General features: G+C 38.2%; 2 protein-coding genes across 5 annotated transcripts; one reads left to right on the forward strand and one right to left on the reverse strand.

Moving 5' to 3' along the window:
- Positions 1-3,446: 3,446 nt before the first annotated feature.
- On the reverse strand, positions 3,447-9,574 carry LOC106080639 (S-phase kinase-associated protein 2). 4 transcript variants are annotated; one of them, XM_059361926.1, is made up of 7 exons: positions 8,614-8,711; positions 5,975-6,467; positions 5,690-5,911; positions 5,152-5,613; positions 4,416-4,827; positions 4,184-4,343; positions 3,447-4,109 (listed from the first exon to the last, which is right to left on the reverse strand). In XM_059361926.1, exons 1-7 carry the CDS (start codon positions 8,694-8,696, stop codon positions 3,923-3,925), a joined length of 2,019 nt encoding a protein of 672 aa, XP_059217909.1. In that variant the 5' UTR covers positions 8,697-8,711; the 3' UTR covers positions 3,447-3,922. The 4 variants fall into 4 exon arrangements, with proteins under 4 accessions (XP_059217909.1, XP_013097530.1, XP_059217908.1 ...); XM_013242076.2 differs by lacking the exon at positions 8,614-8,711 and adding an exon at positions 9,373-9,574 and having other exon boundaries at positions 5,690-6,467; XM_059361925.1 differs by having other exon boundaries at positions 5,690-6,467.
- A 1,635-nt stretch (positions 9,575-11,209) lies between these two features.
- Positions 11,210-13,498, forward strand: LOC106080658 (splicing factor Cactin). Its single transcript, XM_013242102.2, has one exon. It carries the CDS (start codon positions 11,477-11,479, stop codon positions 13,406-13,408), a length of 1,932 nt encoding a protein of 643 aa, XP_013097556.2. The 5' UTR covers positions 11,210-11,476; the 3' UTR covers positions 13,409-13,498.
- The last annotated feature ends 610 nt before the right edge of the window (positions 13,499-14,108 follow it).

Genomic DNA, 14,108 nt, shown 5'->3' on the forward strand with positions numbered 1-14,108 from the left:
GGTGCAAGTAACTACACTCGGAGAAAAAAATCTGTTGAAATGTCTGTGTAAAACAATACTAAATTTTAATTTATTGTTACTTAGTAAAATACAAACAAAAAATTAGAGATCAAGCCTAATGCGGGATTCACTGAATAAGGTTAAGCCAAGCGATCAGCCAACATAATTTTTTTTTTTTTATTTTTGGTGGTTCTTGGCATTGAACTTCAACTTGTTCTCTTTTTACATTCACCCTATGTTTACGTCTTCTTCCATATTATGACAGATTTGACATCCTTAATGGTGTTCATGGGCCTATCTACTTTATGTTTTCGCAAGTGACCTAAGACGATTTGAGGTCTTGAGGCTCTCGATCGCTATATATGGAAGCTATATTAGGTTATAGTAACAATTGGACCAAACATTGAATGTAAGTTTAAAATCATAACAGTAGTCAACCTGCGAAATTTGAGCCAAATCAGATAATTATTGCGCCGTCTAGGGTCTTAAGAAATCATTTCGTTTGAAATTGTCAGATGTTGGTAAAAGGGCTATAGAAAATACCGATAAAATTTGGTATTCAACACAAAAGCATCTTTGCAATTAAATTTCGAAGGAGAATTGCTGCAAATCTCCCCTAATAAGTAGTTTTGCTCACACTAAAAATGTATGGGAAACCTCGCTGCAAAACACGCGATTTCCGAAATTTCGTTGCAATTCTAGATTTTCTCCAAGTGTTAACATTGTTTAAGAGTTGGTGGAAAGCTCAAAAACAAAAGCAAGGTGGCAACTCTGTACTTAAAAATTAGCTGGTAAAGTTGTCGTTAGTTGTGGTGTTTGGTTTTTTTTTAACCAAATTACGAAAAATTAACATTTGAGTGTCTTTTATTTTGTTGGTTAAAGTGTGTAGCCTTTGGTATGCAGTTTACGTAATTTGCCTTATGTTTCTTGGAGCACAAGTTTGTACGACCTCTTCCGACCAAATATACGGGTATGTACCATTGGAAAGGTAATTTTGTAAGCTTTAACTATTATTTATTTTAATTCGACTCCTGGTACACTCAGATACTTCAGCATCAGTGTAGAGATTCCATCGGGGCCCAACGCCTTGGACGGCTTGGCCCTAATATCAAAATTCCATTGAACATTAAGGAACAGGGGATACTTCTCTCATATCAATGAGTGCAGTCCGATTAAAGTTTGTGCTCAATGATAAGGGGCCTCCTTTTTATGCCGAATCCGGACGGCGTGCCGCATAGCGACACCACTTGGTAGAGGAATTTTAACAGACAAATGTAGCCGGCATTAGTAAGGGGATATCTACCGCCGAAAATTTTGTTGATGTTAACGCCGGGATTTGAACCCAGGCGTTCGGCTTCATAGCCGGACATAGTAAACTCTGCACCACGGTGGACGACTTGGTGCTGACAATCCCATGGCAGCCGGTTGTACGTACCGGAATGACCCGATGGAGTTATCCATCGGCAAGGGCTGTCGCCTCAGTGTACAACACACTGCTACAACAACAACAACAACTTGGTGCTGAGGATGATATTTGTAATTCCGTCCACTGCAAATTACGATTGTTGTTCCCCGGCGCGAGGATCTAAAATGAGACTAATAGTTATCCTACTTCCAGTCCTATCAGATTCGGCAAAAGTGACTTGTGTTCGTTGACCACCCTATTGACATAAAAAAATTTCCATGTCTAACTCTGAGTTTGCCTGAGAAAAGGAGTTCCAAAAAGAAAAAAACGGAGAAGAATACAGATAAAATATGCTTAAACATCTCTTAATACGAATCCCATTAGCCCTGCAGTAGTCTGCCTTTTCTTGTGGCCAGTTCACTATGTGGTATTTGACATTCAAAATGGATATTAATTCAAGGAGGCGTTCGTCCAATATTGATAAAAATGAACAAAAATGTTTTTTTGGTCTAGGAGAAGTACTTTTATATATATCGCCCTATATGCACTACTATAGCTATAGTAGCCACAATTTTGCTCTGATTGTAGTTTTGCACGCGACGTTTTATTTTATGTCGTAATTTCATCCTCCAACGTGAAAAACACGGTCACACCCTGTAACAAATATTGGGTTGCCCAAAAAGTAATTGCGGATTTTTTAAAAGAAAGTAAATGCATTTTTAATAAAACTTAGAATGAATTTTCTAAAGCAAGCTAAAAGTAATAGCTGATAACTAACAGAAGAAAGAATGCAATTACAGAGTCACAAGCTGTGAAAAAATTTGTCAACGCCGACTATATGAAAAATCCGCAATTACTTTTTGGGCAACCCAATAGCATCTGCGCATAGCTAGCGCAATCATCGCAGAAAGCTTTATCCCATCCGTGAGCCACTGCAGGGGTGGGTTTACTTCCTCAGTAGCATAGTAAACACGTACCATTTCATCCTGGCTCATGACTGCATCTCCTAACCAGCCTTGACCCCACGCCAAATCTTTAGCGCTGACTGTCCACGCCCACAGTTTGATCGGCCGGCCGCAGCTGCATTTAAATCTCCAGATCTTTCACAATCATTAAGACCTCCTCCTAAAAAGCGCTACATGTGTTCAGAAACCTGAATGGCTTCCTAGCTCCTTATAACACAAAGTAGACTCCTACTCCAGTATTCCCCGATCAAACTGATTTCAACGTAGAGTACGTAGTACAAGTATTTGGGGGATGCTTATACCTAAAACATCGCAAATAGATATGAAGGACATAGTCGGGAAAAATGGAAATTCTATTAGAGTAGAGTAGTGTATGTAATATCAAAATTTAGGCAAAATAGCCCTTAAAGAGCGTAAGACTCCAATTAAGGGTCATTGGGAAAATACGATTTTACACTCCAAATTGTGCTGTGTCGCCAGGAAAAGGATCTGTGGATCTTTAGAAATGTTGTATCTCACATGGTATCTTTATGATATAGGTTTGACCGTATATAGATAGCGCTCCTACCGCTAAACACTTTGTACTTGACGTAAGCAGCACTTACACATCCGAGACCTAATCTAGACTTAAAGAGGTATACCGCTAAGTTGTTATTGGTTAGAACAGACGTCTCAGTCATTGTGTCCGTCATGACAGATCACTGTCTAATCGGAAAACATGCTGACAGACTGAAGGTTGCCAGCAACGAGTTTTGCAGAATCTGTGAAGACATCGAAGAAGAAGAGAGACTCTAGAACACCTTCTGTTTGTGGGAACCGCACTAGCAGTCAGAAGAAGTTCCACTTTAGGTACTCATTTCTTTGAGTACCTGCCCGATTTAGCGGTTGTAAACATTTGCAAGTTATAGGGCTTTTTAAAGCGATCTGGATGGTTCAACCGTAGGAACTAGAAGGCATCTTCCTTCTTCTGTTTCTGTGGTATCACAATGGACGAGAACGTCTAAGGGAGTTTGATGGCAGACTGCCACTTAATCCTAACCTAACAGTGATCGTATACAAATGAATAAGCCGTACAATGAAATTTGTTAAATTATTTGCCTTGTTTATTTACACAATACTTAATAAACTTAAATTTGATTTCATTCACAAAATTTGAATTATATTTGTTTTAGAGCTAAGCCGCATTATGTGGTATCTTCTGATGCATATACTAATTTGTAATCGTATAAAATAAAATAAAAACATTTCGCTGCATACGAAAAGTTTTTGTGTTTTGTAAATTCTCCAAAAAGCAATCAAAAGATATTTAATATGATCCAAAAGCCAATTGCTTATCAGAATGAGTTGTGTGATGGGAGGAAGAAATTAAAACAAATCTTCAAAATAAAAACTACAATAAAAAATCTTAGGAACGAGGTTTAGGGAGTAGAAGTTAGAATACATATTTCAACATTTAAGTAATATATGATAATATACTCTACCTATATGAAACACAAAAATTTATAAACAACGTAACAGGAGGTGTTGTTCAATGATATATGAGATTATAAAACTAATCTCGTGTACGTAGTCCCCAAATTGAGGTGCGCCTCGTACCAACTGTTGGACGTGCAACCGAACTATGAATGAATTTGTTAATGCCGATTTTTGAAAATGTGTGCTCTAGCATTTCCAAGGCAGAATCGGTAAGCATACCGAAAATATCCAAATATGTAAGTGTGGACATGTTGCGCAATTCACTGTAAATGAAATGAAGAATACATATAAATTGCATTAAAGGATATTGTATATAAGAAAGGAAAAACAAACTTACATATACGCTGTAGCTGGTATCAAATAACATCTGGATAACGATAGATATTCGAGCATTTTGAATTTGCAAATAATACTTATAGCATTGCCCGTTAACCCAGTGCAATCCGACAAATCCAACTCCAGCAACTGCGTACAGCGTTTTGCTAAACTGGCCAAATCTAGAAAGACAAACAGACACAATAGATGTTTAAAGATTATCTAGCTTCAATGATTTCATCCCATATACTTACGTGAGTCAAACATTGTTTTGCGACATCCCGCCACATTTAGACGCATTAAATTTGGTGTCACATTGGTTACCAGCGATGTAACCGCATCCACTGATAAATTTGTCCATGATATATTTAAACTGTTTAGCTGCTTTAGTGACTCCATCATTTTTCTAACACTCCATGCTTCCAAACCGGAGCACATGGCTAAATTTAATGCCTCTAAGCCAGTGTTTTTTGCAATGTCATTGCATATGTCATCATTGAGGGCAACATGTTCCAGACTTAGTTTTTTCAATTGGCGACAACGTGACAACAGCATTTTTAGGGAAGGTTTTGTTATCGTTATCATACTCAAGTCTAGATACTGCAATTTGGTCTCAAAACTTGGTTCAGTCTCAAGGAAATGTGGTTCAAAGACAGGATGGTGAAGCTGTAATGAAAATGAAACAAACAAAAATGGTCAATGTAAAAAAAAAAACAGATAATGTTGAGGGGAAGAAATAATTTATGCTATCGAAATGAAAAGCGCAGACATCAAAACCAATCCGAACCACCAAATCAATGTCTGATGTCAGCAGTTACAAAGGTGTGTTCTTACGTTACTTGGTCTAAAAATTTACGTTTTCTGGCATGTTGTTATTTTTTTGGAATCACATGAATTTAGCGGCCTCTTAGGAGCAGTCACTGCAAGGCTGTTCCACACTTTAACCACTTAATTATTAGGAACACAACAATTGTGTCATTATTCACTTACCTCTGCTTGCGCTAATCTTAGAATGACAACACCTCTTTTGAGAATATTTTCCATTGCTCCTGCCTTGATGGAACGGCCACCCAGATCAAGGCGCGTCCAAAGGGACTCATCACTGGCACATCTATTGAAACGGCGGCTAACATAGCCGCAACGCAATAATGTCTTTTTCGGCAGCCATTTGAAAATCTGCAAAATAATTTCATCCGACAGAGTATTGAAGTGGTCCTTGCCATCAGGATTGCGCTCGCGCATAGATTGACTGCGAAACAAAAAGAAATTTTCATTGGAAACAAAACGGGGAGGATGCTGATGTTGCAAAAGTTCTAGCTGCTGTTGCTGTTGAAGGTATTGCTTCTGTAACTGTAGTTGCTGTTGTTGTTTTAGAATCGCTGCCTGTTGACTGGTGGAGGGCATTAGGGATGGCGATTGCGATCTTTGAGGCAATGAATTATTAAATGTGTTCTGGGAGAAATGAGAAAATTATGAATTTTGTAAGTTTAGGAGCCAATTTAGTGGCCGCACCATATTTGTTACTTACTTGCTGCAATTGTTGCTGCTGCTGCTGTTGCTGTTGTTGTAATAAAAGTTGCTGCTGTAATTGAGCATTCCTTAAAAAACTATTACAAGCCACTGTAGCCAAGGGACTTCTGGCATTTTTTCCTGTTGACGACGGCGAATGACTATGTACATTTGTTGCTGGCCCAGCTGTTGCCGCCCCAATTCCCAATATGGCAATTCTCTTTTGTTGACTTACTGCATTCTGTGGCAGATGAAATTTTTCATTTGTCTTGAGCTTAAGTATGGTCTGCTGTTGCTGCTGTACCTGTTCCGTGTCCGTATAAATCTCAAATGAGGATGAAGAATTTGAATTGTTGTTGGTTATATTTAATTTATGGTGATGTTGTTGTTGTTGTCCATTATTATTGGATTTAGCACTTGAGTGGATGGTTGCCGCTGTCCCTCCTCCGGCTGGCGGCGCAGTGTCATTGGGATCCACAAAACTATGATTACTGGCATTGTCTGTCGTTGCATCAAGCAACGATGTGTCCATGCTTCGATAAATTTGTCTTTGCTGATGGCAAAACTTGGGTGCATCCAAATTTGGTGTGGCTTCATTCGAATTTTCATCTGCACTTGCGGTAACCGCTAACGCTATAGCTGAGGCCGCCGATGAAGAGCTCTCCTCAGAGTCTAGCATTCCTATACCCATTTCTTCTAGATACTCGTTAGTCAGAGCCGACGGTGATGATGTGCTTTCAAGTTTAGCTAATTTCCAGGCTGGTGTTTGTGACAAACTTTTGCTAGGTAAACGTTTTCTATAAAAATAAATTACAAAAAAATGTCAATTACAATGAGCTGAACAAAGGTAAGCATACGTGAAATAATGCTGACTTTTAAAGATATCGAAATTTTGTGTATAAAGTTCATATGAACTAGGCCAGTATAAGGTGGCGCAGGCCAGTAAACTATTAAAACATATTTGAGGCGGTGGGTCAGTAACCTGAAGATATAAAAACATGGAATCCCCGAACGTTTACGAGCAACAATAGTATTACCACACAGACTGGAATATTAAAGCCCGATCAATGTGGTGTTCATTGCTGTCACGAGAAGCTTAGCTGCTCGATATGACAAGGCGGGTTATTGGCGCCAGTAAATAACCAATGACCACCCTGTGCCCTCAGCGATCAGTCCTTTGGACCGGAACGAGCTTGGCCACCTACAGGAGCTTGACGACAACAACAACAACTATCCGGCACGGTGTAACTATAAGCACCACACAGGTAAGAACTTTGAGCTCCGATCGGTGTGGTGTGCATTGTTATCACAATTAATAAGCTGCGAGCTTCCGAGCGCGTCCACAGGTTGCGGATAGAGGAATGCTCCATACGGAGAAGCTGCAATTGCAGTCGCCGTCAATCAGTGGTATGGAGCGGAGTCTCAGTGAGAGACCGGGTGGCGCCGGCTCCTGCATAAATACTGAGTGCCTATGATGCTTGATATGACAAGGCGAGTTGTAGGCCCCTTTAAATAACCAATGGCCATGATGTTCCCGCAGCGGTCGTTTCTTTGGACCGGAACGAGATTGCTCACCTACAGGAGCTTGACGACAACAACAACAACTATCGTAGCCATGATACAAGATATGAATTTGGCTGCGGATTTGTGGTTTGTTGGACCCTGAAATGCCTTGTCTACAAATATACCGCGGTTGATAAGTAACTAGCCACAAGTCGGAAAAAATACATTCCTTTATATCAGTCCCCTCTGGTTACATCAACTGTTGAAAGAAATGAACGGAAAGCTGCCGTTGTTTTAAAGCACTGAGAGGAAGCGAGAATATGTTTAGCTTTCAGGCGAGAACGTCCGATAATGGATTGAGAACTTCGCCGCGGCTAAGGAATGATAGACTTCACCGATTCAAATGACTTTGTAGTTGGCAGCACCCGATTTTGACATGGTGATATTGGCTAGGTGCCCATATTCGAAATAAGGCAACGAACAATATTGACTTAATTCATATTGGATTAAATAAGCAGTTTAGAAAAAAACATCATCCTCACAGACAAAAATCACACAATACAAGACACTGATACTGCTCCTGTTGTTATATGGTTCCAAAGCATGGGTATTTGCTAAAATGAATTTTAGCCTTTCTGGGGTAAGCTTAGAATTTCCAAAATTGTTGTTTAAAAAAAAGGAAATGTACGAGAATATCGAAATTAGACTTTAAGGACGGATCTTATATTTAAAGCTTTCATTGTGTCATTGGATCTTTTCTAATTACTCCAGCTTTTAAACACCTTTCACCAATTTTCTGCTAATGCTTGTTCATCTGCAGTTTTACATTTGTCTCTCATCAATTTCCATATAAACTCTTACTAAGGCATGCATATACAAATGCATATAACCGTGCATACATTTTGCATTTGTGTTATTTTAATAATTACACCGATTTGGAGTTTATAGATGCACTCAAAATCCACTTACACGCATATATATGTCGTTGACCCCGACCGATCGATAAACTATGAACTGAGCCACCATGACACCAAATAACAAACACCCCACAACCCACGCCCATTTTATGCATGATTTCATGACGTTGAAAGGTGCATGGCCTCAAATATGCAACTAACATTGAGAGATGGATTTATAAAGTTACAAAGTGTCTTTAATATAAATATTCTTTTTTAATGTCAGCGATAGCAGGAAGTCAATAAAAATATTGTATCCAACAGCTAGCAAACAAAACCAAAGTAATCAACAACATACACACACAAAATTCTGCCTTGTTTCAATGTTAATATTTCAACACTTCACTCTTCGCTCGTTTCACTAGATATTCTTGACTACTTTCGTAAGTAGTCTTTAAAGGCAACGACACTGATTAAGATTTTTGTTGCAAACGCAGTTTTTTTGTTAATAATTATTGTAATATTTCTAGTTAATAACTACCACCTTACAAAATTAACATTGCATTTTTTGTTTTTTTGTTTGCCTACTCGTCGAATGTTGCCAGATTTATTCTCTAGACTTTCCATAACGGAACGTTGTGATTATTCGTACGAAAAAAAAATATCAACAAATTGCTAATAAAGAAGTAAGTTACTTGAAGTGACTAAAAGAAAGAAATGTCTAATTAATGGATATTATCCAGCTCAAACTAATAAATTATATAATAAGTAATAATTTAGGAGGCCACCGCAGCACAGAGGTTAGCATGTCTGCTTATGACGCTGAACGCCAGGACAAGTTTTCAGCGATGATTATTCTCTCCGAATACTGGCGGTCACATTTGTAAGGAACTACGCCATTTGAAAAAATTGTATGGCAGCCATGTAAAAACTTCTTAAAAAGCACAAAAACACTATGTTATTCATTAAAAAAAAACCAATTTATTCTCACCCCCCACCTCCCAAGAATAATACCCAGAATATATCTAAAATAGATAACAAGTCAGACAAACTGGCAGCACTAAAAAGTCGATAATAAAGTGCTTTAACCACTTGACATTTCTCTTAAGAAAATAAAAAGCATAAATCCTCGAGTCTCTTAAATTAATCTAACTTTTACAAATAACCCCTACATATTTACTATTCAGTACAACGTTTGATAGTTATTTTCTACAGCGTAATTAGAATTCGGCACACAAATTTCTTTCACGTGTAATTTATTCACATTAATGTAAGCCCGGTCAGAGTGTTTTATTGCACTCACCTTGATGTTGGACATAAATTCTCGTTATTTTCCCTGGTGGTTTTGTTATTCATTTTATAAATAAAATTTTAAATAGTTTCCAATTAATTTGCTATTGGTGTACACACAATGATATATTCAAATTTGCACAATTAATGTAATTAATTCAACAAGTTATATGCTAAGCTGACAAAGATACCCCAAAACTAATCCCGCGATTGTCAATAGAATGAGAAGAGGTAAAAAGGCGCAATTATGAGCTGTCAGTGTTGTACCTAATATAAAGTCGCTTTTCAGTTTTCATTGACGTATCGTCGCACTTAATGAATAGTTGTTGAACTAGGCCAATTTATACAAAGTAAAATCATTAGCCAGGAGTCACAATAGAAAGTTAGGTCGCTTGCGAAACATAAAATGTAAGAAGAGAACAAGTTGACATTCTCAATGCCAAGTACTGCCAAAAACTATCGAATGTTGAGATTATCGATAGTTTGCCAGCTCTAGAAGACGGATCAAGTCGAGAGCACGTTTGCCATTATTTATTTTAATAATCAAAAAAATTACTTTGTTATCGCACGATATCGACAACTGTCCAGAACAATTTCCACGGAAATTCTGTGCAAAACATTTGATTTACACTGGATAAGAATAAAATAAAACACAGGAAGATTTTTGGCATAAGCTATATACTAGAGCTGGCAAACTATCGGTATTTCTCATAATAAGTATGGATACTATCGTTTATTTTCCATCACCTATATTTCAAACGCAAATGAGAAGTAAAAATCAAGAGATCTATTTATATGAAGCAAAATCAATACACAGACTGAAGCGAAATCAGATGAACATAGCGCCCTCTAGAGGCGCAATGTGTCTTTTAGGATACAAGCAGTGTCGGATCGCTCATTTTTGATCAATTTTGCAAAAAAAAAAATTATCTTTGCTGATAGGAAAAATATCGATCGATACTCAGACAAAAATTAAAATATCGATATTACCATCGATATTTTGTCAGCTCTACTACAAGGCGGATTTAAAAAGGTGGTCTCACGCGAACAGCTCTTAACAGCCGGCCAGGTATGACGGTATTAAGATGACAGATTTTTGTTTGCATTCTCTTTGTTGTACCTTTTTTCTCGCACATTCTCTGCTCATGTATGCACACGCATACGAATTTCTTTGTGTATGTTGGCAAAACGTCGATAAACTTGATGACAGATTGCACCATATGATTTGTGGTTGTTGTATAAATGAGACCACCTTTAATTATTTCGCCATGGCTCTACTATATACAGGCTGGACTGTCATCGATATAATACAATAACTGTTAATAATAGTAAAATATAAAATAATATAAATAAAACACAGAAATAACTAAACTGAAAATAGTCGCAATGAACAATGCACTGGATAATAATAGATAATAACAATTTGATTTTTACGGTTCTGTTGTGCTTAGTAAGCTATCGATAGCTTGCGATGACAACCGATAATCCGGGCTGTCGTGAGTGTCATCAATCCAACTGGATTTCATACTTAATTAAAAAGAAAACGCGCAATTTGCTTGCGGTGTTTCAAGTTTGCGAAGAAACTAAAAATTTTTGTGTTGAATTAATGAAGTTATCCATTGATGCTAAATTCCAGCTGTTATGAGGTAAGATCTATTTCATTTTAAAGTGGAAAATGCAATGTGTAATAACTTTGTAGTATATTATTCACCGAGATAACTATTTTCTGGTTTTCCGTTTTTAACATGGCAGATCTGCCTTTAATTTCGTACAATTTTTTCTCGTTATTTGTGGGAGAATTCAACGTTGCTATTGAATTAATTTTTTTTGTATTTCGTATTTATTTCATTTGATACGGTTTTTTTTTTATTGATTAACTAACAATTGAACAAATTGTGAAATGGAACGCAACAGCTATCTTTGAATTCATATACAGCGTTGTAACTGTGTTCTTGTGGATTTGGCATATTGAACGAAGAAATTGGCGTCAGCTGTTTGGCCATTTGTTATTTCGTTAACTTTCCTGCGGGCATAACAAAAAAGTAAATTTTTTTTATTGAAAACGTTTTAAAGGCATTGCTAACAATTGCATTTCTGTGTTCTCCGTCGTAAAAATCATGCCAAAAGACAAAAAGCATAAGAAAAGTGAACATGGGGAACGTCGCCACAAACATAAATCCAAACACAAAAAGTCGAAAAAGAAGTACCGTTCATCCTCTTCATCATCGTCTTCCTCTGCTTCCGAGGAAGAATCATTGCCTAAAAATATTCAATTGCTGAAAGCATTGGAGGAACGGCGATTATTAGAGGAACGTGAAAGAAAGCGACAAAAGGAGGAGATGAAGGCCAAAGAGACGCCTGAACAAAAGCGGGAACGTAGACTTCGTGAGAAAGAGGTAAAAGAGTTGAGACGCAAACAACGCATGGGTTGGGATAATGAATATCAAACGTATACGGATCAAGATAATCCTTTTGGTGATTCCAATTTGACTTCAACCTTTGTGTGGAACAAAAAGTTACAAAAGCAAGGTCTAAAGGATGCTCCAATGCAGACAGTGGAGGCTATTAATCGTCAAAAACAAATGGAAAATAAAATAGAATTGGAAAAAGTAAAGAAACGGCGACTAGAAAGAGAAAAGGAGAAGCAAGAGCGCGAGGAGGAGATGGTATTGCAGCAGAGGGAAAAGGAGGCCGCACAATTTCATGAATGGGAGAAACAGGAGGACCAGTTTCATTTGGAACAGGCTCGCCTGAGAAGTGAGATACGCATACAGGATGGTCGCGCCAAACCCATTGACCTTTTGGCCCAATACATCAATGGCTCCAAATTGGAAGATGCCATTGAAATGCAAATGCACGAACCTTACTTTATTCTCAATGGTCTAAACATAAAAGATTTGGAGGATCTTTTGGTGGATATTAAAGTTTACATTGAACTGGAAAAGGGAGAACATATAGATTTCTGGAATGATATGACAATTATTGTTCAAGATGAACTGCAAAAGCAAAGAAAACAAGCCGAACATGATGAAGCCATAAGTTCTAGGCGAGAAGGCATACATGAAAGTGTGGTAAAAGACGTCTCTGGGACATTCCGCAACAAAACAATTATCCAACTGGATGAACTAAAGTCGAAGATTGAAGCCAAAATAGAGTCACGTACCGAAGGCATCGACATCAGCTATTGGGAAAATATATTGTCGCAGCTAAAAGCCCACATGGCGAGGGCGAGACTAAGGGATCATCATCAAAAGAAGTTGAGGGAAAAGCTTGATCTACTAAAAACTACCTCTATCAAAGAAGAGGTGAAAGGCAATGACTCGCCAGAATCTCCTTACAATGCCGAAAGGCACGAAACCAAAGGAGAAGAAGAGACCGAAGTTCCCACCCAAGAGTTATATCAAAATGACTGTTTCATTCTATATGATGAAGGAGGTTATAGTCCCTCCTACATACCGTTTGACTCCCAGGGGTCTTTAAATTTAGTGGACGAAGAAGAGGATGAAATTAATTTGAAAATTCTAAGGCAACAACTTTTGGAAAACAATCAAGAGTCCACTATCAACCAAGAGTTGACAAGTATGCGCCAAGAAGCTCGTAAGGGTATGTCAGGTGATGAAGTTGAGTTCTCAGTTGAAATGCCTTGTGATAACTCTTTGGCCATACAACTAGCCACAGACAAGTATAGGCCTCGCAAACCACGCTACTTCAACAGGGTGCACACTGGTTTCGAATGGAATAAATACAATCAGACACATTACGATATGGACAATCCACCGCCGAAAATTGTGCAAGGCTATAAATTTAACATATTCTATCCGGACTTAATTGACAAGTCCAAAACGCCACAATATTTCCTCACTCAATGTGAAGACAATCCCGACTTTGCAATTTTACGATTTCGTGCTGGCCCCCCTTACGAAGATATTGCCTTCAAGATTGTCCATCGAGAGTGGGAATTCAGCTACAAAAGAGGATTTCGTTGTCAGTTTCACAACAACATTTTTCAGTTATGGTTCCATTTCAAACGTTATCGATATCGCAGATAATTCAAGAATATATTGTTTCTACAATTTTGTATGTATTTATTAAATATAGAGTAAGGAACACTTTAAATATATCTGTAGTTGGAAAATAAAGTTTAGTTGCTTTCTTTTTGAAATACATATTCCTAATCTTGTTGTAGTAGCTAGGAGCACCTATGCGTAAGCAAGCTCGTTCCGTGGCAGTGCCATATCGGCCCTCATCGGCCTCTCAGCATTCAAGCTAGAACCGGTACCGACCGGTCTCTCTCTGAGACTCTTCACAGTTGCAGCTACTCCGTATGGAACATTTCACTATCCGCAACCTGTGGATGAAGCCCGGTAAGCTTCCCGTGTTAACGATAACGCCTCTTAAAGTTGCAGCCTCTGTCGTCTCAATATTTGTTGCTCTCAAATTGTTTGCGATTGTTTTTTGAAGTTCCATAGCATGGGATGACTGTGAGTACCATACAGGTTGGAACTTTGAGCTCCGATTTGTTTGGTGTTCATCGCCATTATGAGAAGTTCAGCTGAGAACTACAGGGCGCGACCACAGGTTGCAATCCCATGGCAGCCGGTTGTACATACAGGATTGATCAGATCAAATCCTTCGGTCGGCACTGCCACGGAACGAGCTGTGTACAACACTGCTACAACAACAAAACTTCAGGCAAATCGGATAAGAATTACGCCCACTAGGGACTCAAGAAGTAAAATCGGGAGATTG

Source organism: Stomoxys calcitrans, chromosome 2 (genome assembly GCF_963082655.1).
Source record: "Stomoxys calcitrans chromosome 2, idStoCalc2.1, whole genome shotgun sequence".
In the NCBI taxonomy this organism is placed as follows: domain Eukaryota; kingdom Metazoa; phylum Arthropoda; class Insecta; order Diptera; family Muscidae; genus Stomoxys; species Stomoxys calcitrans.

Excerpts from the sequence above, each read along its gene's own strand:
- LOC106080639 (XM_059361925.1), bottom strand. The coding sequence starts at position 8,696 with ATGGAAAGTCTAGAGAATAAATCTGGCAACATTCGACGAGTAGGCAAA. Across the intron at positions 6,468-8,613 it reads TGCAATGTTAATTTTGTAAG|AAAACGTTTACCTAGCAAAA; the intron begins GTGGTAGTTATT and ends TTATTTTTATAG. Across the intron at positions 4,110-4,183 it reads ATACCAGCTACAGCGTATAT|TGAATTGCGCAACATGTCCA; the intron begins GTAAGTTTGTTT and ends TTTCATTTACAG.
- LOC106080658 (XM_013242102.2), top strand. The coding sequence starts at position 11,477 with ATGCCAAAAGACAAAAAGCATAAGAAAAGTGAACATGGGGAACGTCGC.